Raw genomic sequence first — 23,759 nt, forward strand, 5'->3', positions numbered from 1 at the left:
CCCAAGTGGGCAGAGTGTTCCTGCCAGACAATCGGATTGTCAAGCTTCAGGCTCAGGTGGACCAGTTCCTAGTAGCCTCTCCTCTTCGGGCTTGGGACTATGTGCAGCTGTTGGGCTCTATGACGGCCACGATGGAAGTAGTGCCCTGGGCCAGGGCTCATATGAGACCACTACAACACTCTCTGCTGCAGCGCTGGACTCCGATGTCGGAGGATTATGCTGTGCGCCTTCCCTTGGACCCAGCAGTGCGCAAGGCGCTGAGCTGGTGGACGCAGACAGACAAGTTGTCTGCAGGAATGCCTCTGGTGACCCCGGAGTGGATTGTCGTCACGACGGACGCCTCTTTGTCGGGCTGGGGAGCCCACTGCTTGGGAAGGACAGCGCAGGGGCTCTGGTCTCCTGCAGAGGCAAAGTGGTCTATCAACCTCCTGGAACTCAGAGCCATTCGGTTGGCGCTTTTGGAGTTCATCCCGGTACTGGCGTTGAAGCCAGTACGGGTCCTGTCGGACAATGCCACGGCTGTGCCTATGTCAACCGCCAGGGAGGTACCAAGAGCGCCCCTCTAGCCAAGGAGGCCATGAATCTATGCCAGTGGGCGGAAGCGAACCTGGAACAGCTGTCAGCGGCCCACATTGCCGGAGTCATGAATGTCAAGGCGGACTTTCTCAGTCGCCATACCTTGGAGCCCGGAGAGTGGCAGCTATCTGCTCAGGCGTTCTTGGGCATCACGAAGCGCTGGGGCCAGCCGAGCCTAGATCTGATGGCGTCATCGGCCAATTGCCAAGTGCCGCGCTTTTTCAGCAGAGGACGGGACCCTCGATCCCTGGGAGTAGATGCTCTTCTCCAACAGTGGCCGACACAAGAGCTCCTCTATGTGTTCCCGCCCTGGCCCATGTTGGTGCTAGACCGGGTGGCAAAGCATCCGGGCCGGGTAATCCTGGTGGGTCCGGATTGGCCCAGACGTCCCTGGTATGCGGACTTGATCAGGCTCTCAGTCGACGATCCTCTGCGGCTGCCAGTGGAGCAGGGTCTGTTACATCAGGGTCCCGTGGTGATGGAGGATCCCTCCCCCTTTGGTCTTACGGCCTGGCTATTGAGCGGCAGCGTCTGAGGAAGAAGGGCTTCTCAGACAAGGTCATCGCCACTATGCTGAGAGCGAGGAAGCGCTCTACCTCTACTTTTGTACGCCAGGGTTTGGCGTACCTTTGCAGCGTGGTGTGAAGCAGGCTCATGTTCTCCATTCACTGCTCCAATTTCTTCAGTGTTGGCATTCCTGCAAGAAGGTCTGGAGAAAGGCCTGTCGCTCAGTTCCCTTAAAGTCCAGGTAGCGGCCCTGGCTTGCTTCAGGGGCCGCCTGAAGGGTGCTTCCCTGGCTTCGCAGCCAGATGTGGTGCGTTTTCTCAAGGGAGTTAATCACCTGCGCCCTCCTCTGCACTCGGTGGTGCCTGCGTGGAATCTCAACCTGGTGCTAAGAGCATTACAGAAGCCGCCTTTTGAACCCTTGTCGAGGGCATCTCTGAAAGACCTGACGTTGAAAGCAGTCTTTTTGGTGGCTATCACTTCAGCCAGAAGAGTTTCCGAGCTCCAGGCACTCTCATGTCGAGAGCCTTTTCTGCAGTTCACTGAGGCAGGAGTGACTATTCGCACAGTGCCTTCCTTCCTGCCCAAGATTGTTTCTCGCTTCCATGTGAATCAGCAGCTCTGTCTCCCTTCCTTTCGTAGAGAGGACTACCCAGAGGAATACTCTGCTCTTAAATATCTGGATGTGAGACGAGTCATCATCAGATACTTGCAAGTGACCAATGATTTCCGGAAATCGGATCATCTGTTTGTCCTGTTTGCAGGTCCTCGTAAGGGTCTGCAGGCTGCTAAGCCTACAGTGGCAAGATGGGTCAAGGAAGCCATTGCAGCGGCTTATGTGGCCGCAGGGAAGGTGCCGCCTATTCAGCTGAAGGCTCACACCACTAGAGCTCAGGCGGCCTCGATGGCAGAGGCCGGGTCCGTCTCCTTGGAAGAGATATGCAAGGCTGCAACTTGGGCATCGGCCCATACATTCTCCAAGCATTACCGCTTGACTGTGGCGGCACGGGCGGAGGCCCGGTTTGGAGCTTCAGTGTTGAGGTCAGGGATTTCAATGTCCCGCCCTGGGTGAGTACTGCTTCGGTACATCCCACCAGTCTATGGATTGATCAGCATGATGATATGGAAGGTAAAATTATGTATCATACCTGATAATTTTCTTTCCATTAATCATAGCTGATCAATCCATAGCCCCTCCCAGATATCTGTTCTGTTTATATTCTGGTTGAATTTTAGGTTCAAGTTTAGTCTTCAGTTACTTCAGGAGGACTTCGTGTTCAAGTTTTTTCACTTGGATTCTTCAAGAGTTGAGACGAGTTTGTGTTACAGTGAGCTGCTGCATTCCTCTCCCCTCCGTTTTACGGGGCTGGATTGAGACTTAAATTCTGCCGGCACTCCCTCCCGCTTCGTGCGGCTGTAGGGCAGCTTTGTACCCCTCCCGCTTCGGCGGTGTTAGGGTCAGTCAGCTCCTCCCGCGGTTGCAGTTGCAGGATAAGCCAGATCCCCCGCATCGGTGGGGTGGTGTCCCTCCCCCGCTCCGCGGGGATGAGCTGGACGGATTCCCCTCCCCCACTTGTGTGGGGATGAGCTGGGTTACTTCCCCTCCCCCGTTTCGGCGGTGGTGAGCTGGGCAGAGTGTCCCTTTGTGGGTGTAATTCTCTAAGTGCTGAGTCCTGCGGATGGAGCTTTGATATCGACATACTGAGGAGTTTCCGACAGCACATGACCACATATAGGGAGGCAAAAGTTTGCTCTCTATCTCCACCTGCTGGTAGATGGACACAACCCACCAGTCTATGGATTGATCAGCTATGATTAATGGAAAGAAAATTATCAGGTATGATACATAATTTTACCTTATGTGGGATAGGGTGGGAGGGGAACAACAGCAGCAGGAAAAAGAGAAGGAACAAGGTTGAACCATGGAGGGAAGAGGAAGAGAAATGATTGGCCATGGAGGGGGGAGCAGGAGGGTAAAGAGATGGGACAGGAAGATGATAGGGGTGTGGAGAAAAAGCAACAGGGAGATGTTAGGCCATGGTGGGGGGAGGTTAGGGAGAGGAAATATTGGGCTCCAACAGTGGAGGGAGGGGAAATAGTGGAAATTGCCGAACCATTTGCAACAGGCCAAGAAGGGATGGCAAGATAATTATTGAGAGGAGGATAGTGAATATAGAGTAGGGGCTTAGCCAGACCTCAAGGTGAGAGGGGGCCAGAGCCCAAAGTGGGGGGCACATTTTGGTCCGCCGCCCCACCACCACCTCCCTGCCGCTACCCACCCACTGCCACCACTGCACATACTGTGGCTAGCAGGGGTCCTCAACCCCCGCTAGCTGAAGCACCGCCGCCTCACATGCTCAGTTTCACTAAAGCGTGCGTGCAGAACATGAGGGGAAGAGAGATCAGGGCAGGCAATGCAGTGGTGCGAGAGACCAGCGCTGGACAAAGGCTTCAGCTGGCAGGGGTTGGAGATGCCTGCCAGCTAAACCAGGGGCCCAGAGCCCCCATGGCCCCTCACCTATGCTACTGATATAGAGGTAGAAATGTAGTAATGAAGGATAGATGAAAGATGGAAGGGAATAGCAGGCTGGGGAAGGAGTGATGGGAAATGGGACAGCTAAGGGGATGAGAAAAGAATATGGAAAGTTAATAGGTAGTTGAAAAGTTAAAAGAAGGCGAAGGGTGAGAAAGAAGATGAAGTTTAATTGGATAGAGAGGCTGAAGAGAAAAAAGGGAGATAGGACAGATAATGGAATGATCAATACGTAAGAGATAGGTGTAGTGAAGTAATAGAACAAAACAGGAGAAAAAAGAAAAGACAAATACACAAAAGTCGCTGGAAAACGAATTAGCAGAAGACAGAGAAACTGGGACCAACATGACAGAAAAAATGTCCAGACAACAAAGGTAGAAAAAAGTGTTTTATTTTCAGTTTATTAGCTGGAATATGTTAACTTTGGGATTTATGTATCACAAATTACTTTATATTGTGTTCATTGGAATAGCTAGATGGTTGATTGAGGGGGAAACAAGGCTGAAACAGTGGGTGGGCACCGGATTCTCTCCCTGCCCCCCCCCCCCCCCCCCACCTGCCTGAATGCAAAATATAAATACCTGAGCTGGCAGGGACCTCCAATCCTCTCCAGTTGAAGACTTCCTCTTCCTTTGCTGCTTCAACAACCAGAACTCTTCCAAGTTTTGCAGCCAGTGGCAGTGTTCCCGAGCTGCTGCTGACCCACGCCGGTGAATGCTTGGTTTTTCTGCATACATGAAAACTGAGCATGCATGGAGGGGTAGCAATGGCAGCGACAGCAGCAGCTTGAGGACACAACCACCAGCTTGGAGAGCTCTGGCTGCCGGACCAGAGAAGGTGGTCTTCAACTGGCACAGCTTGGAGATCTCTGCCAACCACAGCATGCGTGATGGCTAATATTTTTTTTTGGGGGGGGGGGGGTCTGAGCCCAAAGTGGGGGGGCACAGGCCCCCCATAGTGATGCTACCAATTGTGTTCAGTACAAAAAGGAAGTGCATTTCTGTTTTTTTGTTTTTGGGGTTTTTTTTGTTGGTTTTTTTTTTAGTGTTACAGTACTTGCCACATTTCAGTTTTGATGTCCATATTTCCATTTTTCTAATTTCTGACCCCTTGTTCTGTATTTGGTGAAGGCCTGTCTGTGTTTTGTGTGTGAAGAAGTCGTTTACAGTTGTTTCATATGTGTCAGCAGCGGTGGGTGGGGAGATTGAGGGAGGGGGCCCCTCCTTAATTTCTGCCCTGGGCCCCAGCCTATCTAAAACCAGCCCTAAGCATCAATAGAGACTGTCATGATCACCCAAAGAATAGGAAGAATTCATCCTAATCTTCATAGATGTTGAGGGCTTGTGAAACCAGTAACAGGGTTGAGGCTGGGGGGAGCATCAACATCACACTTCATCACAGCTTGACAGGTGGTTTTCAGTTACTCCAGTATTGACTGGATAAGTGTAACATCAGAGCATGCTAGGGAGTTAATAAAAATCCTTAGTGGACAACAGTAACCATAGCATCAAATTTGGTTTAATAACAGGAGTAAATGCACATAGGAAAGCCAATACATTAGCATTTAACGTTTCTTTTTTGAAAAAGGAGACCATGATAAATTGTGGGAAATGGACAAAAAAATTTAAAGGAGCAGCTGCAAATTTACTTCAGGCGTGGATGTTCAAAAATACCATACTGGAAGCCCAGATCAGATATATTCCACATATTAAACAAAAAGGTGGAAGGTCCCATGGTGATGATAGGGGATTTTAATGAGTTTTGTGACCCAGATTTGGATAGGTCTCATTCTATTAGGCAGGAGAATGGCTAAGGCTTTTGTGTGGGGTCCCTTTGCTGTGCTCTTCTCTGGACACAGTGGATGTGTGGAGAACATATCTGACTGATAGAGATTATACTCATTTGTCACAGGTGCACTGTACATTGTCCAGAATAGATTACCTTGCACTTACTAGGGATGTCTTCCCAGATGTGATTTCAGCGACTATAGGCCCGATAGCTAACTCCAGTCATGCATGGGTTGAAATGCAGATTCTTTGGGGGCCTCCTGTGTCTGGGGCACCCCAATGGAAGTTTTCATTTGGCTTTATAATGATCCCCAGTCAGGCACATTGGAGTGATTCAGTACTTTTCTAGGAAGCTGCTAAGGCAGTCATATGGAGTGAAATAATCGCATAATCAAGTTTTTAGAAGAAGGTTAGATGTTGGAAGATTCTGCGGCTAGTGAAACAGATGACTCATCTGAGACAACATTATGGAGCCAATGATACCTTGTGTAATAGAACATTATTGTTAGAGGCCCAACAAGCTTTAAATGAGTCGCTCCACCAGAATGCCCAGAGGTCTAACAGATTTTACAAGTATAAGTTGTATAAATATGCAAATAAAAGTTACAGTCTATTGGCCTGGCTGATCAAGCACAGTGCAGGTCCTAATAGGATTATTATTCTGCGGGATAATCAGGAGAAGTTAATACATAATGCTGTAGAAATCAACTCCCTATTTCATTAGTTTTTTGCGTCATTATACTTGGCTTCAGAGGAGGCTCCCCTGGATAGTGATGTCTATTTTGCTAGTTTGGACCTACCCCAGGTGTCTGTGGCAGATTCTGAGATGCTTACCCAAATTAGACCCGAGGAAGTGGAATGGGCAATAGGTCAAAGTCTTTTGGGAAAGGCTCTGGGTCCTGATGAGCTGCAGAGCAAATTTTCCAAAATACTAAAAGAGGAAATAACACCTGTTTTGACCTTGGTTTTTAACACAGTTATTGAATGGGGCATTATACCAGAGGGGCTTAACACAGCTCAAATTATTGTTCTTTTGAAGCCAGGAAGGGATCTGGAGCGGATGAACTCATTATTATTATTAGCATTAACATTTGTATAGAGCTACCAGACGCACGCAGCGCTGAACACCTGACACAAAGAGACAGTCCCTGGTCAAAAGAGCTTACAATCTAAATAATACAGACAGACAAGACAGTTACGGGTGAGGGAAGTACATGGTGAGAAGGAAGGAAGGGATAAGGGGAGGGCAACTGAGTAGTGGCTAGGAGCTAAAAGCAGCAGTGAAAAGGTGGGTTTTCAGCATTGATTTGAAAACAGGTAGTGATGGAGCTAGATGTATAGGTCCAGGAAGTCTATTCCAGGCATAAGGTGCCGCGAGAGAAAAGGAACGAAGCCTGGAGTTAGCAGTGGAGGAGAAGGGGGACGACAAGAGAGATTTGTCCAGTGAGCGGAGTTCACGGGAAGGAATGTAGGGAGAGATGAGAGTGGAGAGGTAATGGGGGCTGCAGAGTGGATGCATTTAAAGGTCAGTAAGAGAAGTTTAAACTGGATGCGGAAGCGGACAGGGAGCCAGTGGAGTGACTTGAGGAGTGGGCTAGTGTGGGTGTAACGATTCTGGCGGAAAATAAGTCGTGCCGCATAATTTTGGACAGATTAGAGAGGAGAGAGATGGCTGAGCGGAAGACCAGTGAGAAGTAAATTGCAATAGTCCAAGCAAGAGGCGACAAGGGTGTGGACAAGGGTTTTGGTAGCGTATTCAGAAAGGAAGGGGCAAATTTTGCTAATGTTGTAAATAAAGAAACGACAGGTTTTGGCGATCTGTTGAATATGTGCAGAGAAGGAGAGAGAGGAATCAAAGATGACTCCAAGATTACGAGCCGAGGAGACAGGGAGGATGTGAGAGCCATTAACAGAGATCTCTTCATTAAATTATGAAGCTGAACTACTAGTGAAAATCTTATCAATAGATTGTGTAGGTTGATGCCTGCCTTGATTGCTGAGCCACAAGTGGGCTTTGTAAGTGGTCGGATGATTTCGAAAAACACGAGGAAGATTTTGGCAGACCTAGAATCCACACACCTTGGAGGGACACCCCCCTCATTGCTCGTCGGTTTTGGTGTTGAAAAGGCATTTGATAGGGTGGTGTGGGGGCCCTTCTGTGGAGCCCTAAAGGCATATAGGGTGAGCCAGTGGTGTCCTGTCAGACCCATTTTTGGTCCAAAGGAAGACCCGACAGGGTTGCCCCTTATCTCCTCTCCTTTCTATCTTGACTTTGGATCTCCCTAATGAGAGAATCCAATCTAATCCAGAGATCGAGGGGGAGGTTAAGTTAGGTTCATTTCTTTTTAAAATATCCGCATTTGCGGATTACTTTACTGGTCTATCTTACTGAAACATGTTCATCCCTCCCTGTTCACATAGAAGGTTTTTGGGAATATAGTGATTTTTCTGGCTTTCATTTGAACTACACCAAATCCGAAGCATTGGCGGGGAAAGCTGCTTTACAGAGAGGCTAGGGGACATCTTTCCCATTAAACTAGGCTACTGGCTTGTTTCACTATCGAAGGGTTTTAACTGTGCATATAGCTTCAGTCTATAGTTTGAATATTGATGTTGCTTGCTGATACGAAGCGTCAGTTGGATCTTTGGAATACCTGCCTCTAACTTTGATAGTTAAGAATTTGTTCTGAATGGTTCTTTTCCCAAGATGGTTGTATGTCTTTCAGTCTCTTCCTCTCTGTCCTCTTGTGAGAGACATAAATGCCTTGCAGAAGCTGATGGTGAGATTTTGTTAGGGAAAAAGACTAAAATGAAAAGGAGCTACCTGTTGGGCAGTTAGTGTTTAGGGTGGTCTTGGTATGCCTGACATTCAGTTGTATAATCAAGTCTGCCTGCTGTGACACCTAAATGTCTGGGTATTGGGTTCTAGTAAGTTTACAGATGTAGCATTTCAGCAGGCTTATTTTCAGCCATGGCACTTTAACTAACTATACTGCATTTGAAAATTTCCAAGCTTCACCACCAATTGAGCAAAGTATCTTATTGAGACTCCTTTGGCGGGAATTTCTATCGGTGTGGCGTCAGTATCCGATTTCACACCAGGAATAGATAGTGGAATTTTTGGCTATTGGAAGGACAAAGAGGTTCAGCTGGTGCAGTTGTACTGTACCTTGCTACCATTTTCTGACTTGGAGCAACGCTTGTCTTTTGGCTTCGCAGATAGGTTTGAGAATTTGCAAGGCTGCAGTGAGAGGTTGCGGCAGCCATTTTATCTTAGCAGCTACAAGGGGCAGGATCCCACTGGACTATCAGGGAGGAAAGATAGGCCCAAGGAGAGCCTCCCTGGACCGCAGGGGGAGGGGTGAGTCATGGGGGTATTCCTAGGGGTGGGAGGAGTTGTTGACTCTGGGGGAGGGGAAGGAGAGGAGGAGTAATGCAGGTCCCATCTGATATTTACAAAAAAAATGAAGAAATGGATAGGAACAGTGCAGTGTTACCATCTGATATTTAGCCAGAGCCCACATAACTCTTTTTTTTTTTTTTTTTTTTTTTTAATGTGGGGTTGGCTAGATATCAGCGAAGACCAGCTTAAGCTCCAGTGGCCGGACCTAACTAAATTGGCCCTAGATTTTCAGTGCTGGTGCCCGCACATGGCCGGGCACTGAATATCCAGGGCCAATATAGCCAGCAACGGTCAGAGTTTATTTAAATGCCGACTACCGCTGGCTGAATATCAGGGGGTGGGGGGGGGGGGGGGAAGTACCAAATAGCCGAGGGAAATCTTGCCTCACCAATCTCCTACATTTGTTTGAAGGGGTAGGTAAAGGTGAGCCATTTGATATTGTATGGCTGGATTTTCAGAAGGTGTTTAACAAAATACCTCATGAATGACTCTTGAGGAAATTAAAAGGTCATGGAATAGTAGGCAGCATCCTGTTGTGGTTAAAAGATAGAAAACAGAGTAGGGTTAAATGGTCAATATTCTCCTTGGAAAAGGGTAAATAGTGGGATTTCCCAGGGAACAGTACTGAGACTGCTGTTTTTTAATGTATTTGTAAATGACCAAGAAACAGGAATAACAAGTGAGATCAGATTTGCTGATGATACAAAATTATTCAAAACGTTAAATCACAAGAGGTTTGTGAAAAATTGCAAGAGGACCTTATGAGACTGGTAAACTGGGCAACCAAATGACAGGTGGCATTTAAGTGCAAAGTAATGCATATAGGGAGGAGGAACCCAAAATAGCTACATGATGCAGGGTTCAACATTAGGAGACAGTGCCCAAGAAAAACATCTAAGTGTTGATAGGTTGAATTGCAGCAGTGGCTAAGAAAGAAAATAAAAATGTTAGGAATTATTAGGAAAGGAGAACAAAAATGAGAATATTAAATGCCCTTATATAGCTCCATGATGCAGTTCTGGTCTTCATACCTCAAAAAAGATGTAGCAGAATTAGAAAAGGTGCAGTGAAGGGCAAACAAAATGATAAAGGGGATAGGGATGACTTCTCTATAGGAAAGGCTAAAGCGGCTAAGGCTCTTCAGTTTGGAGAAAAGACAGTTAAAGGGGGATTATGATAGAGGTCTATACAATCCTCAGTGGATTAGAACAGGTAGATGTGAATTGCATGTTTATTCTTTCCAAAAGTAGAAAGACTAGGGGGCATGCAATGAAATAGTACATTTAAAACAAATCATAGGAAATTTCTTCACTCAAAAGTATAATTAAACTCTGGTATTTATTCTCTCTTATGGTTGGCTATGTGCTACTAGATTGTGTCATCAATATGATATGTTAAAAACTAAGCTCCTGGAATTTGTTGCCAGAGGATGTGGTAAAAGCAGTTAGCATAGCAAGGTTTGGTCAAGTTCCGAAAGAAAAGTCCATAAACCATTATTAAGATGGGAAAATCCCCTGCTTATACCTGGAATAAGCAGCATAAAATGTTTTACTCTTGAATTTTGCCAGGTATTTGTGACCTGGATTGGCCACTGTTGGAAACAGGATATTGGGCTTGATGGATCTTCAGTGTGTCCCAGTATGGTGATTCTTACTTTATATAATTATAGAGCACAGAGGCACTGAGATCACCGATGTCCTCGAAGCACCCCTAACTTGAGGACTACTCATCCTCCTTAGCAGAAATTTTGGTAGAAATTTTTTTTAGAATATAATATTTACCTCCCATATAGCTTTTTATTAGCTCTTCATGGGCATGTACTTGCAAAACATTTTATGCAAAACCCAGGTGCTGCAGGCACTTCCCGAAGAAGGTTGAGCAGCTCCAGTCACTAGTTGGCAACGGGAAGCAGTGTGGAGAATATATGATCCAAGCAACCTATGATATTTTCAAAACACCATAAAGACCTGAGATTATGATGTGCAGGAAAAGCTTGCTGATGTGCTACATAGTAACATCATAACATAGTAGATGACAGCAGATAAAGCCCATCCAGTGTGTCCAACAAGATAACTCATAGCATATGATATGATGTGATATAACATATGCTTACTTAATCTTTTTTTTTGTTTGTTTGTTACATTTGTACCCCGCACTTTCCCACTCATGGCAGGCTCAATGCGGCTTACATATTGTATACAGGCACTTATTTGTACCTGGGGCAATGGAGGGTTAAGTGACTTGCCCAGAGTCACAAGGAGCTGCCTGTGCCTGAAGTGGGAATCGAACTCAGTTCCCCAGGACCAAAGTCCACCACCCTAACCACTAGGCCACTCCTCCACTCTACTTAATCTTGAACTGTCATTTTCAGGGCACAGACTGTAGAAGTCTGCCCAGCACTGGCTTAATTTTCAGCTACTGGATTTGCCATCAAAGCACACTCCATTCAAACCAAATCTGTCTAGCCATTATTGTGAAACAGATGGCAGTATTCTGCTTGGCAGTAGCCTCACTTCCCAACTACTGCATGTGCTATTTAAGTACTGCTAAGTTCTGTTTCCATTCTCTTGCCATTTATGAATCCTTTGTGTTTATCCCATGCATTCTTGAATTCCGTTGCTGTCTTGACCACTTCCTGTGCCGGGCAAGATAATTGAAATATTATAAAGAATAAAATTACAGGACACATAGACAAACATGGCTTAATGGGACAGAGTCAGCGTGGGTTCATCCAAGGGTCATCTTGCCTCACCAGTTTGCTTCATTTCTGAAACGTGGATAAAGGTGAGTCCTAGATTTTCAGAAAGCTTTTGATAAAGTTCCTCATGAGAGACTCCTGAGAAAATTAAAAGTCATGGGAAAGGAGGCAATGGCCTTCTGTGAATTAGGAATTCGTTATTGAACAGAAAACAGAGGGTAGGGTTAATTGGCCATTTTTTCTCAATGAAGCAGGGTGAATAGTGGAGTGCCGCAGTGATCTGTACTGGGACTGATGCTATTTAATATATTTATGATCTGGAAATCAATGACAAGTGAGGTGATTAAATTTGCAGATGACACAAAACTATTCAAAGATGTCAAAACACATGCGGATTGTGAAAAATTGCAAGAAGACATTAGGAAACTGGAAGACTAGACTTCCAAATAGCAGATGAAATTCAATGTGGATAAATGCAAAGTGATGCACATTGGGAAGAATAATCTGAATCATAGTTACCTGATGCTGAGGTCCACCTTAAGAGTCAGCACTCAAAAAAAAGATCTAGGTGTCATTCTAGACAATGTGCTGAAATCTTCTGCCCAGTATGTAGTGCTAGCCAAGAAAGCAAACAGGATGCTAGGAACTATTATGAAAGGAATGCAAAATAAGACCAGGAACATTATAATGTCTCTGTATCGCTCCATGGTGCAATCTCACCTTGAGTATTGCATTCAGTTCTGATTGCCGTATCTCAGAAACGATATAGCTGAATTAGAAAAGGTTCAGAGAAGAGTGACCAGAATGATAAAGGGGATGGAACTCCTCCTACATGAGGAAAAGCTAAAGAGGTTAGGGCTCTTCAGCTTGGAAAACAGACGGCTGAGGGGGGATATGATTGAGGTCTATAAAATCTTGAGTGATATAGAACAGGTAAAAGTACATCAATTTTTCACTGTTTCAAAAAGTACAAAGATTAGGGGCACTCAATGTAATTACATGGAAATACTTTTAAAACAAATAAAAGGAAATATTTTTTCACTGCAACAATAGTTAAGCTCTGGAATTCGTCGGAGGATGTGGTAACAGTGGTTAGTGTGGGTTTTAAAAAAATAAGTTTTGACAAGTTCCTGGAGGAAAATTTCACAGTCTTGTTATTGAGATAGACATGGGGGAAGCCACTGCTTGCCCTGGGATTGGTAGCATGGATTGTTGCTACTAACTGAGTTTAAGCTAGATACTTGTGACCTGGATTGGCCACTGTTGTAAGCAGGATACTGGGCTAGATGGACCATTGGTCTGACCCAGTATGGCTATTCTTATGTTCTTGGTGAAAATGTACTTCCTGATGTTACTCCAAAGTCAACTCTTCTGCAACCTCAATTCATGTCCTCTAGTTCTACCACTTCCCTTTCTCTGAAAACAATTTGTGTATTAATACCTTTCAAATATTTAATGTCTGTATCATATCACCCCTATCTCTCCTTTCCTCTGGGGTATCGATATTCAGGGACTCTTTTCTCTTCTCATGACTTTTGGCACAAACCCCATATCCTTTTTGTTGCTATTCTTTGTTTATTTTTTTATTGAGGACTTACTTTATCACTTTAATTTAAAAGCAGTTCACAAACTAATAAATCGCTTCAAATCTTATATCCTTATAGGCAGATGATCGAAAGTCCTGCGCTGTTCCAAACAGCGCTCTAAAAATAGCACTGGAACAGCACGGGGCTTTACCGCCCATATGATCAGAGATAGCATGCAAATTTAAGCACTCTATTTTCTATGATCATAGGGTACAAGCGCGGGAGGATTGTACCCGAGCATGTGCTCAGGCACAATCTTCCCGCACTTGTTTGACAGTTCTGGGCTGTCAAAAGGCCAGACCTGTCAAACACGGGCTGGTGGTCCATGGGACCACCAGACCCCAACTTCCCCCACCCCGATGCAAGCAAAATGGGTGCCGGAGGTCCGGTGGACCTCTGGTCCCCCCGACCCCCCCCCCCCCAACACAAGTTTGGGGGGGCTGGAAATCCAGTGGGTCTCCAGCCCCCCTAACCCCCCCCAGCATCCCCCCCCAACCTTGTGTTCTAGAAGCCCTTCCCCACCCCTGCCTTCGTTGGAGGAGAGAGGTGGCCTTCCTCCTCGGTGCTGCCTAGAAAATGGCAGCGCCCTGACCATAGCATCTTGGGATGCACTGGGCGGGGCTTCTCCCTTATATGGTGTGAAGCCCTGCCCAGCGCATCCCAGGATGCACTGGACAGGGCTGGGCACCACCTATTTTTGAGGCAGCGCCGATGGAAGAGGAGGGAGGCCGCCTCCCTCCTCCAACGAAGGTAGGGGTGGTGGGGAAGGGCCTGTAAACCACCAGGTGGAGGGGGACTGACCTGCGGCCCACTTTGCCACCAGGGACATCTGAAGGGATGCTGGGGGTGTTAGGGGGGCTGGAGACCCACCGGATCTCCAGCTCCCCCTGAACCTGTGTCGGGAGGACCGGAGATCTGCCAGACCTCAACCCCCTTGTCGCTGGGGTTGGGGGGGTCAGGTCAGGGTTCCTGCAGGGGGGGGGAGTCAGCTGCATTGGGGGGAATGGGGGCCTGCTAGCATGCAAATGCATGATGGACAGGGCTCACATTCCTCCCCAATGGTCTGCAAATCCTAACGCCACCTCTGAGCTGGTGTAGGGTTTGCCACAGCCAGCAAGCCAATCTTTGGCGCATTGGTCGCTGATCATTTGGGTGGAATAGGTTTAGCATGCATTTGCATGCTACTTGCACTAAGAGCCCTATTTTGCATGCATTTGCATGCTAATTGCGTTGAAAGCCCGCGAGCGTGTTTTCACATGCTTGGGAGCTCTGATCAAGAGGCAGTAGCAAACTCAGGCACTAGTATGGTGCTAACAGCCTCTATCACCTGTGTTTTATTCTGATCATCGGCCCATTAATGATATACAACTAAAAGGGAACACAGTACTCCAAGCGGGGCCTCACCAATGACTTGTACATGGGTATTAACACTTCCTTTCTTCTGCTGGTCATACCTCTCTAAACAGCCTAGCATCCTTCTGACTTATGGCCACCTCTGTACATGGAAAGAGTATCTTCTGAGACAAGGAGCAGGACACTGCTTCTCTTATCAAGCAGCACATATCCGAGATTGATAAGATTTCAGTTTTGAAACCTTTCTTCCTAAACAAAGACTTCCCATTTTGCAGTACTAGGATTTAAATTTTTACTGATGTACCCAGAGAGCAAATGAGAGAGAACTTTTTTTGTTCCTGAATATGCAGGTTCTTGCAGTAGGAGCTAGTTTTTACTTGAAATTTCTTTGTAAGTGCCTTTTAATTTTCAAGGATGTTAAGTATGTTTTAGTAGATCAAATGTATTTGGGATTGTTTCTTGTGGACAAATGAGTAAATGAGAAGTTATTCATTTCCTTGTTTCTTGCTATAATATTTTCCTAGTAATTTGCTGGTCACTCATAACGTGGAGTAGTGAAGCTACACAGATTGTTGCCTGATTTATTTTCTTTTTGATGCTTTGTCTGTTACCTACTTAACGTTTTTCATTTCATGATTGTAATGGTTAAACATTTTGAGAAATAAGAAAAAAGGGTTTTCAGAAGGCGTTTGACAAAGTACCTCATGAAAGACTCCAGAGGAAATTGGAGCATCATGGGATAGGAGGTAGTGTTCTATTGTGGATTAAAAACTGGTTAAAAGATAGAAAACAGAGAGTAGGGTTAAATGGTCAGTATTCTCAATGGTGAAAGGTAGTTAGTGGGGTCCCCCAGGGCTCTGTGCTGGGACCGCTGCTTTTTAACATATTTATAAATGACCTAGAGATGGGAGTAACTAGTGAGGTAATTAAATTTGCTGATGACACAAAGTTATTCAAAGTCGTTAAATCGCGGGAGGATTGTGAAAAATTACAAGCGGACCTTATGAGACTGGGAGACTGGGCGTCTAAATGGCAGATGACGTTTAATGTGAGCAAGTGCAAAGTGATGCATGTGGGAAAGAGGAACCCGAATTATAGCTATGTCATGCAAGGTTCCACGTTAGGAGTCACGGACCAAGTAAGGGATCTAGGTGTCGTCGTCGATGATACGTTGAAACCTTCTGCTCAGTGTGCTGCTGCGGCTAAGAAAGCAAATAGAATGTTAGGTATTATTAGGAAAGGAATGGAAAACAAAATTGAGGATGTTATAATGCCTTTGTATCGCTCCATGATGCGACCGCACCTCGAATATTGTGTTCAATTCTGGTCGCTGCATCTCAAAAAAGATATAGTGGAATTAGAAAAGGTGCAGAGAAGGGCGACGAAAAATGATAAAGGGGATGAGACGACTTCCCTATGAGGAAAGGCTAAAGCAGCTAGGGCTCTTCAGCTTGGAGAAAAGGCGACTGAGGGGAGATATGATAGAGGTCTATAAAATAATGAGTGGAGTTGAACGGGTAGATGTGAAGCGTCTGTTCACGCTTTCCAAAAATACTAGGACTAGGGGGCATGCGATGAAGCTACAATGTAGTAAATTTAAAACAAATCAGAGAAAAGTTTTTCTTCACTCAACGTATAATTAAACTCTGGAATTCGTTGCCAGAGAATGTGGTAAATGCGGTTAGCTTAGCGGAGTTTTAAAAAGGTTTGGAGGGCTTCCTAAAGGAAAAGTCCATAGACCGTTATTAAATGGACTTGGGGAAAATCCACTATTTCTGGGATAAGCAGTATAAAATGTTTTGTACATTTTTGGGATCTTGCCGGGTATCTGTGACCTGGATTGGCCACTGTTGGAAACAGGATGCTGGGCTCGATGGACCTTTGGTCTTTCCCAGTATGGCAATACTTATGTACTTATGAAGGTATTGAAGATATATAATACTCGCAGCTCCTTTTTCGGGGGGGGGGGGGGAGGGGGGCAGGACAGATCTGAGAGAGTTCCCACAGAACCAGAAACCAATCTCTCTTGAAGCCAGTCAGATGGGCTTTTTTCCCAGCCTTAATCACACAAAGCTAACATCTACTCCTTAATTATCTTAGCCTGGATGTTGTGAAGGATATAATTTGGTATAAAGTTCTTCCACCTTCTAGAAAGGAATCTATTAGCATGTCTTTTGATTTCCAGTAGAAGATATTTGTCTTTTTGTGTAAGAACAAAGCCTTAGATATCTTGGCCTACACGCAAAATGCCAAAATGCCCCCCCTCAGTCTCTGGGGCCCTCCTGTTGAGGTCCGGTTATGCCCCTGGTTTGCCGTAAAGATGTTGGTGCACAGGTCATTATGAGACAGGTTTTCTAAGGGTGAACTTGGCAGCAGGATTGTGACACAGTGCCTTCACTACTGACAATTTGTAGGGGTGAGGGCAGGAATTTTAAAAATTGCTGTTAAATTTTCTCTTTGAGAGTATGAGGGACTAATGAGAGACTTCATAAAGAGCTATGGATTGAAGTTTTTTTGTTTTCTGGTGGAAGAGAGATATTCCCCCTCCTAAAATATGGAAGAATGATAATCAGATTACAGGCTGATTACGTAAAAGAAGACAAATCAGGAGATTTAGAGGAGCATTAACCACATTCATAATGCAGTCTAAATTGGACAGTAATTGGCGCTTTAGTTGAAAAATGCATGTTCCCTTGTTTCTCTCGTGTTTTGTGCAGTAGCTACTTGTCTCACTGTGCTTTACTAGAGTTTTGATTACAGTATGCTGTTGAGTGCCAACAGTCCATGCTATTTGTTTGACTTTGTGCCAAGTCTGGTTCCTTGATTCCTCAAGAAGTTTCAGCCAGCCCCGAAGAGGAAAAACCAATGAGCCATAGGGCATGCTTTCTATTAAAGAGGAGGCCAAGAGCGTGGAGAAAAACCACATCAGCTGCTCTCAGTACTGAGCTACTGCCAGAAACCCCAAGGCTACTACTGTTGCAGTGCAACTGCCAAGTACTATAAATCTAACATTTACTGTGACGCAAAGTTTCCTTAAGAGCTTAATTCGGAAGCTACTGTATTACTTTTCTCAAAGTGCTGTATTTTTAGGTAAAATCCACTTGAGGGAGTGAGGGTTAGGACATAAGTATGAAGTTGATGAATGAAGGAACTATACCATGTGTGGTTTCCTGGCAAGTTGCCATGTCTTTGGGGATCTTAGAAATTATTGATGACACAGAACACTTGTATGCCTTTAGCTCATGCAGTTGATTCAACACAGGAATATAGGGCTGCTTGGAGAGCACTGGCTTTGTGTTTTAGCAGTCCCAATGAAAATTCAATACATTATTGCTAGGAAGACATACATTTAAAAACTTAACAAACAATCCTGAATATTTTAAAGTAAAAGTACTTTTCCGTTGTCTCTTCCCTTCCATCTTGCTGATCATTTGTTGAAGAGAAAATGATATGCACTGCATGTACAAAGAATTAGCTTGCAAAAGTGACAAATCCAAAGCCAACATCATATTAACTTGCATTTTTAATTGCAACTGCAAGTATTTGTCATGGCCTTATCTAAAACAAAATACAACAAGAATTTGTTCTTCATTTAAGGCAGAGAATGGCAAGCTATAGGGTAGGGAAAAGGTAATGGGACTTGGTATGTTGCTTTTTGTGGTTTTTGCAACTACATTCAAAGCGGTTTACATAGTATATACAGGTACTTATTTGTACCTGGGACAATGGAGGGTTAAGTGACTTGCCCAGAGTCACAAAAAGCTGCAGTGGGAATTGAACCCAGTTCCCCAGGATCAAAGTCCACTGCACTAACCACTAGGCTACCTCCTCCTGTAGCCAACAGGATGTTTCCAGCTGGTTCCTGTCTCATAAAACCTACCTACCCCCACCACCAGTGGTGGCCCTACCATTAGGCTAACTAAGGTGGCACTCTCCATGGAGCACCATCTCCCTCAGCCCTCTTCCCACATTTACCTTCTTTATTCCTTTCCAAAGGGCGGCAGCGATTCCCATAGGTTGCCTTGCTGCCAGCACCGGCCTCTTCTCCTTACTGCAGCCTGCCTCTTGACATAACTTCCTGTTTCCTCAGAGGCAGGGTGCAGTAGAGTGAGGAGGCCAGTGCCGGCAGCAGGGCAGTCTATGGGAATTGCTGCCACTGCCACCTTTTGGAAAAGAAAAAAAAAAGGTAAACATGGGGAAGAGGGTTGAAGAGAGAAGTAGAGAGATGATAGACCATGGCCAGGCGGGGCAGCATCTCATCCCTGCCCTCAGGTGGTAGATGATGCTGAAACCGCAGGTCTTCCACCCTTTCTCGCAACCACTGCTGCTTCATCTGCCCCCGAATTGCCACAAGGCCACCAATCCACACATCCAGTAGCTGAAGTGCTGTCGCTGCTTTTTTTTATCAAGAAAAGTCTAGTTTAGCAGGGAGCTACTGCTGCATCCAGTTCAAGGCCCTTGCTACCATGACTTCAGCATGAGAGCAGTTGCTAGAGGTGGAAACCATTCATGAACTTCAGAATGGTGACTCTAGATCCAAAGTCCTGAATACTATACTGCTGAACTTGTGCTTCCAGATACTGGGCAGCAGCAAAGAAAATGTGGTAGAGGACGGCCATATTCCATACTCTTTGAAATACATAAACTTAGAAGGGTAACAAGAGCCACTGCTATCCAGTCCTCCCAACTGTGGACAGAGGAGACAGCTATAAGCTATATCTGATGCTCTGGTGAGCCCTAATCGTTACCAAAACTATCCAGTGTGGACAGCGATCTTAATTTGAATTTTGGCTCACATATTTTTCAGTTGTAGTTTAGGGCAAGTTGCATTTATATAACTAGGTATTACCCTGACCCTGGAGGGCTCACAAATAAAGTTTGTACCTGAAGCTATGGAAAGCTAAGTGACTTTCCCAAGGTCACGAGAAGCAACAGTGGGATTTGAACCAGGCTTTCCTCATCCTGCTGCTCTAACCATTTAATGTACTCCTTTGCTTCATCACAGCTGTGTAGTGTCCCGGTTTGTGGGTGGTGAAAAACTACCCATTTTTGCTTTTCGACTTACAGTATATTCCTCTTGCTTACCTAGCTTTTTCATTTCAGATCACCACAACGGTAAAACCCTCTAGAAAAGAGACTTGATTTGCTCTGACACAATTCAAATACAGTAGCTTCTTTCTCTACATAAATACAATGTGGTTACTGTTGCATCATTTGAATGCAGCCCTTCTGCATTAACCCTCCTACATCTTTATCCACCACTAGTGAACTACATCTTCAGCTGCCAGCAGAGGTTCCCACCCTATCCCATTCCCTGCATTTCTGGCTAAGAATTGCTTACATTGTCGTTACATGTATGTAAGTGCTGGCAAAGGTTCCTTCCCCTTGCCAGTGAAAGCTCTCCCATGATTACATCTCTAAACAGTGCTCACCACCATAGCTGCAAGCTTTCTGTGTATCTCTACATGTAATCTGGTCCTCCATATGTAAGCTTGCAAACCTGCTGACATGGTGGCAGCTATTAGGCAGAACTGCTGGGAAATGTGGGATGGAAGAGCGCAAAATCTTCGAGTTAACTGCCTCGGCAATGAACAGCATTGTCAGGTGCAGTGGAAGATAGAGCAGGCAAGTCTTCCTGCAGAGTCGCTGAAAGGAAATGTGGGGCAAAGCAGCAATGGCGTTTTTGGCCACCATCAGAACTGCAGGAGAAAACTGTAGTAATGTGTAGAGCACAATTGCTCTTAAAGCATGGGAAACAAGTGTGGAGAATCAAATGGTTCAATATATAAATGAGTACTGGAGACCCAGTCAGTGGAGTGGCATATTGGTGTCCACACTATACGCTCTTCCTTGCCCCTTCCCCCTTACCACACAGTTGCATATCCACCCTGATGCTGCTTTGAAGTTATTCCTATTTTAACACATGTTCAATTTGGACATCATAAATATGCTGTTCTACTGAGTTTTAGTGAGTCTTCACTAGTTCTGTTGGAATAACTTTGGCTAGTATAAGTTTATTTTCTTTTTGCTTTTGTTTGCTAACCTCTTATTTCAGTGCATTGAATAAGAGATTATTGTGTATTTAATCTGCTATATACTGTTTAACTATTTGCTTATTTCTGAGTGAGGGGGAGGGAGGAGAAAACAGGACAGGGATAACTTCTCCCCATTCCTTTTCCTTCTGGTGAAGAAACCCCTGACCTTGGTGCAAGCAACTTAGATATAAGATTAATTGGAAGCAAAAAGACATGTCTAATTCATTCCCCCCCCCCCCCCCCCCTCCTTTAAATTTTCTACAAATCTTATCATGGAAAACTTGAATTGTTCATCTTTGTTTTGCCTTTTTTTTGGGGGGGGGGGGGTATACACAGTTCAATATCATGGTATTCTTATATAGGAAATATATTGGCATACATGAACAAGGGTTCTTTTTAATTTTGTGTTTTTCTCCTGCAGGCAAATGGTATTAAAATAGGCCCTCAGCATGCTGCTACCAATGCATCACTTTCAGGCAATCAAGGAGGACATACTTCTGGAGGATGCTGTTGAGTGTGTGTTTACTTTCAAGCTGCCCAAATGGGGCCTTTCAACTTGTTTTCCCCTCCCCCACTCCAGCTGAACTCAAGACATGAGTCCATTGCAAGATGGTTCTATGTCTCAGAAGACTTTATCCTTCAAATTCTTGTATAACTTTGAATAAATGGTTAATGTTCACTTTAAAGAGACAAATTTTGGAGATTGCATTCGTCTCTATTTACATTTGATTTCTAGGTAAATTGATTGTGATTATTTTTGTTAAATGTTGTGTCTTGTGCCCTTGACTTACAAACTGAATTGTATTAAACACTACAAAGTCATCCTGAGTATTTTAAAATCAGTTTGTGTAGCTAGGTTTCCTCAACTCCTGTGGTTACCTAATGTTTAATATTGTAGAGCTGTCTTCAAAAAAAAAAAAAAGTATCAGTTTTCCAATCTATTAAAAAGCAGAAGAACTCTTTTAATTCTGTATTTATCATTAACTTTCTGTATATATAGTTTAATAATAACATGCTTGGATGTACTTGCCAAGCTAAAATTCTTTAAAGAATTTGCATAAATTCTATATACTGTTTAGAGCCTAAAAACTACATAAGCATCATCTAGAATTATGTGGATATTGTATTTTTAAACATATTCAACATTGGCATATTTTCTTTATATCCAAGAAGTGCTTAATGTGTATTACTGGAGGCTGTGTGTGATCTACTTAATGCCAGAAGTTTGCCGTCATCTCTTCAGAAATGGCTGTTTGCCTTATTGAATACTTTTAGGTAAAAACTGTAGAGTGAATGGAAATGGTAAGAAGAATTAATATCCACATCAAATAGCACATTATGGAAACTCTTTTTTCCCCCCAAAAAAACGGTAATAATATTTGGCTGCAGCTCACTTACACCCCCCCCTTTTTTTTTTTTTTTTTTACAAAGCCGCACGGTAATGCTGCCACAGCCCATTCACTTTGAATGGGCTGTGTCAGCATTACTGCACCAGCAGCCGCTAGCATGGCTTTGTAAAAATGGGAGGTTAATTTGTAGGTGCTGTATTTCATGCAGACAGTTTTTCAACCTTAGATGTACAGTAACTCTGTAAAGTTTTCTTTAAGTGACAACCTGTAATCTCTAATATATGGTAAACATCTTGTCTATAGTGGGATGGAAGGGAGGAAGAACCATTTCAATAAATCAAACATTGAAAATCCTGAAAAATGCCAAAACTGAACTTGCTTTTTACCCCCACACTACTCATATTCTCCTGTTTTGGGTTTTGTATTTTAGGGTCTTTTTTATTTGCTTAAAATGCAGTGGTCACAAGAGTACAAAATAAAATCCTGTGTTCAAAGTCACTTTTTGAATATATGTCCTTCCTCCACCAATATATGATAATGTATGCCTTTGACTGTAGCTTTACCTGCTGGAAACTGATTCAGTTCTGTGTTCTCTTTTACTGGGGGGGGGGGGGGGGGGGGGTTGCTCTTTAAGGAAGCATAGAAAACCGTGAAGTGCTTGATGGCTGCTGACCAATTGGTCCCTGTAACAATGGAGCCCCTATTTTAAGGTACCAGTTAGGGTGCCTAGTTGAAACCTATTCTGTAAAGAAAAGTAAGGGCCTACTTTTCTTTATAGATCAACTAGTAAAAAAGGCCCATTTCTGTTTTAAAGGAAACGGGCGCTAGCAAGGTTTTCCTTGGAGTGTGTATGTTTGAGAGAGTGTGAGAGTGACTGTGTGAGAGAGGGTAAATGTGCGAGTGTGTGTGACAGAGAGAGAGTGAGACTGGGTGCGAGTGTGTGAGAATGAGAGTATGTGCCACGGTCCCCCCTCTCTCCCAGTTCCAGGGTCATTGTCGTCCCCCCCCCCCCCCCCGGTCTGTCTCCCAGTTGCAGGGGGGTCCCCCCTCCCTCCCTTTTTCCCCTTTTCCCTCCCTTTTTCCCAGTTGCAGGGTCCCCCCTCCCTCCCAGTTGCAGGGTCTGTCTGTCCCCCCCCCCTTTTGTCCTCCACATTTTAAGGCACTGTCTATCCAGTTGAAACAGCTTTAGACTTGTTTCAGATGGAACAACAATTTAAAAACGACAATGTGAAGTAGCAGCTCCCAGGTTTGCTTGTTTTTGAGTGTATACCAATGATGGCTGTGTAGGGGAGTGGAAACAGAGATTAACCAAATGGGCTTCCTTGCTTACCATAGACTTGCTTTGCTCACTTCCACTCCTGTCTATTAAACATCCTGCAGCATCTCATAGGTTTGCTTGCTTTGTGACTTCACCCGAGGTGCAGCCAATCAGTGGGATTCATGACGTCAGTTTGATCTACAGCACCTAGCAGACCATGGTTCCAGGCAGGGACAGAATGTTGGAGGTGAGAATTATTATATAGGATAGCAGAAGTAGCCAAAAACATGCTTAAATGTAAGGTGTGATCATTTGGTATAAATGCCCACTCCTAAATGTGTGCTAGAAAGTGCATGTAGTCCAATATAATAATTCTCACCTCCAGCGTTCTGACTTGCCTGGGACTGTGGCTCATTCCGAGTTGGTCAGCTAGGCTCCATAGATCAGGGTGACATCACCATAGCCATCATGATGTCAACTTCAAAACCCGGGGTGGGGGGGAAACATGCCTCACAGCTGATCCATGTCCAGAGGAGGGTCGCTGGACATGGGTGGCTTGAGGGGGGGGGGCAGGGGAGAGAGGGGGGTCGCTGGACATGGGGGGGCAGGGGAGAGAGGAGGGTCGCTGGACTTGGGTGGGCGCAGGGGGAGGAGGGTCGCTGGACATGGGTGGCTGA

The 23,759-nt window shown here is 44.9% G+C and overlaps 1 protein-coding gene across 1 annotated transcript in view; it reads left to right on the forward strand.

Annotated features, from left to right (window-relative positions):
* Nucleotides 1–22,322, forward strand: part of RAB2A (RAB2A, member RAS oncogene family) — a 213,882-nt gene extending 191,560 nt beyond the window's left edge. Inside the window, exon 8 of the mRNA XM_030214829.1 lies at nt 20,897–22,322. Within this exon, the coding sequence (XP_030070689.1) occupies nt 20,897–20,989 (93 nt within the window). The 3' untranslated portion in view covers nt 20,990–22,322. The remainder of the gene's footprint in view (nt 1–20,896) is intronic.
* Nucleotides 22,323–23,759: the final 1,437 nt, after the last annotated feature.

The sequence above is a fragment of the Microcaecilia unicolor genome, chromosome 1 (genome assembly GCF_901765095.1).
Source record: "Microcaecilia unicolor chromosome 1, aMicUni1.1, whole genome shotgun sequence".
NCBI classification, from domain to species: Eukaryota; Metazoa; Chordata; class Amphibia; order Gymnophiona; family Siphonopidae; genus Microcaecilia; species Microcaecilia unicolor.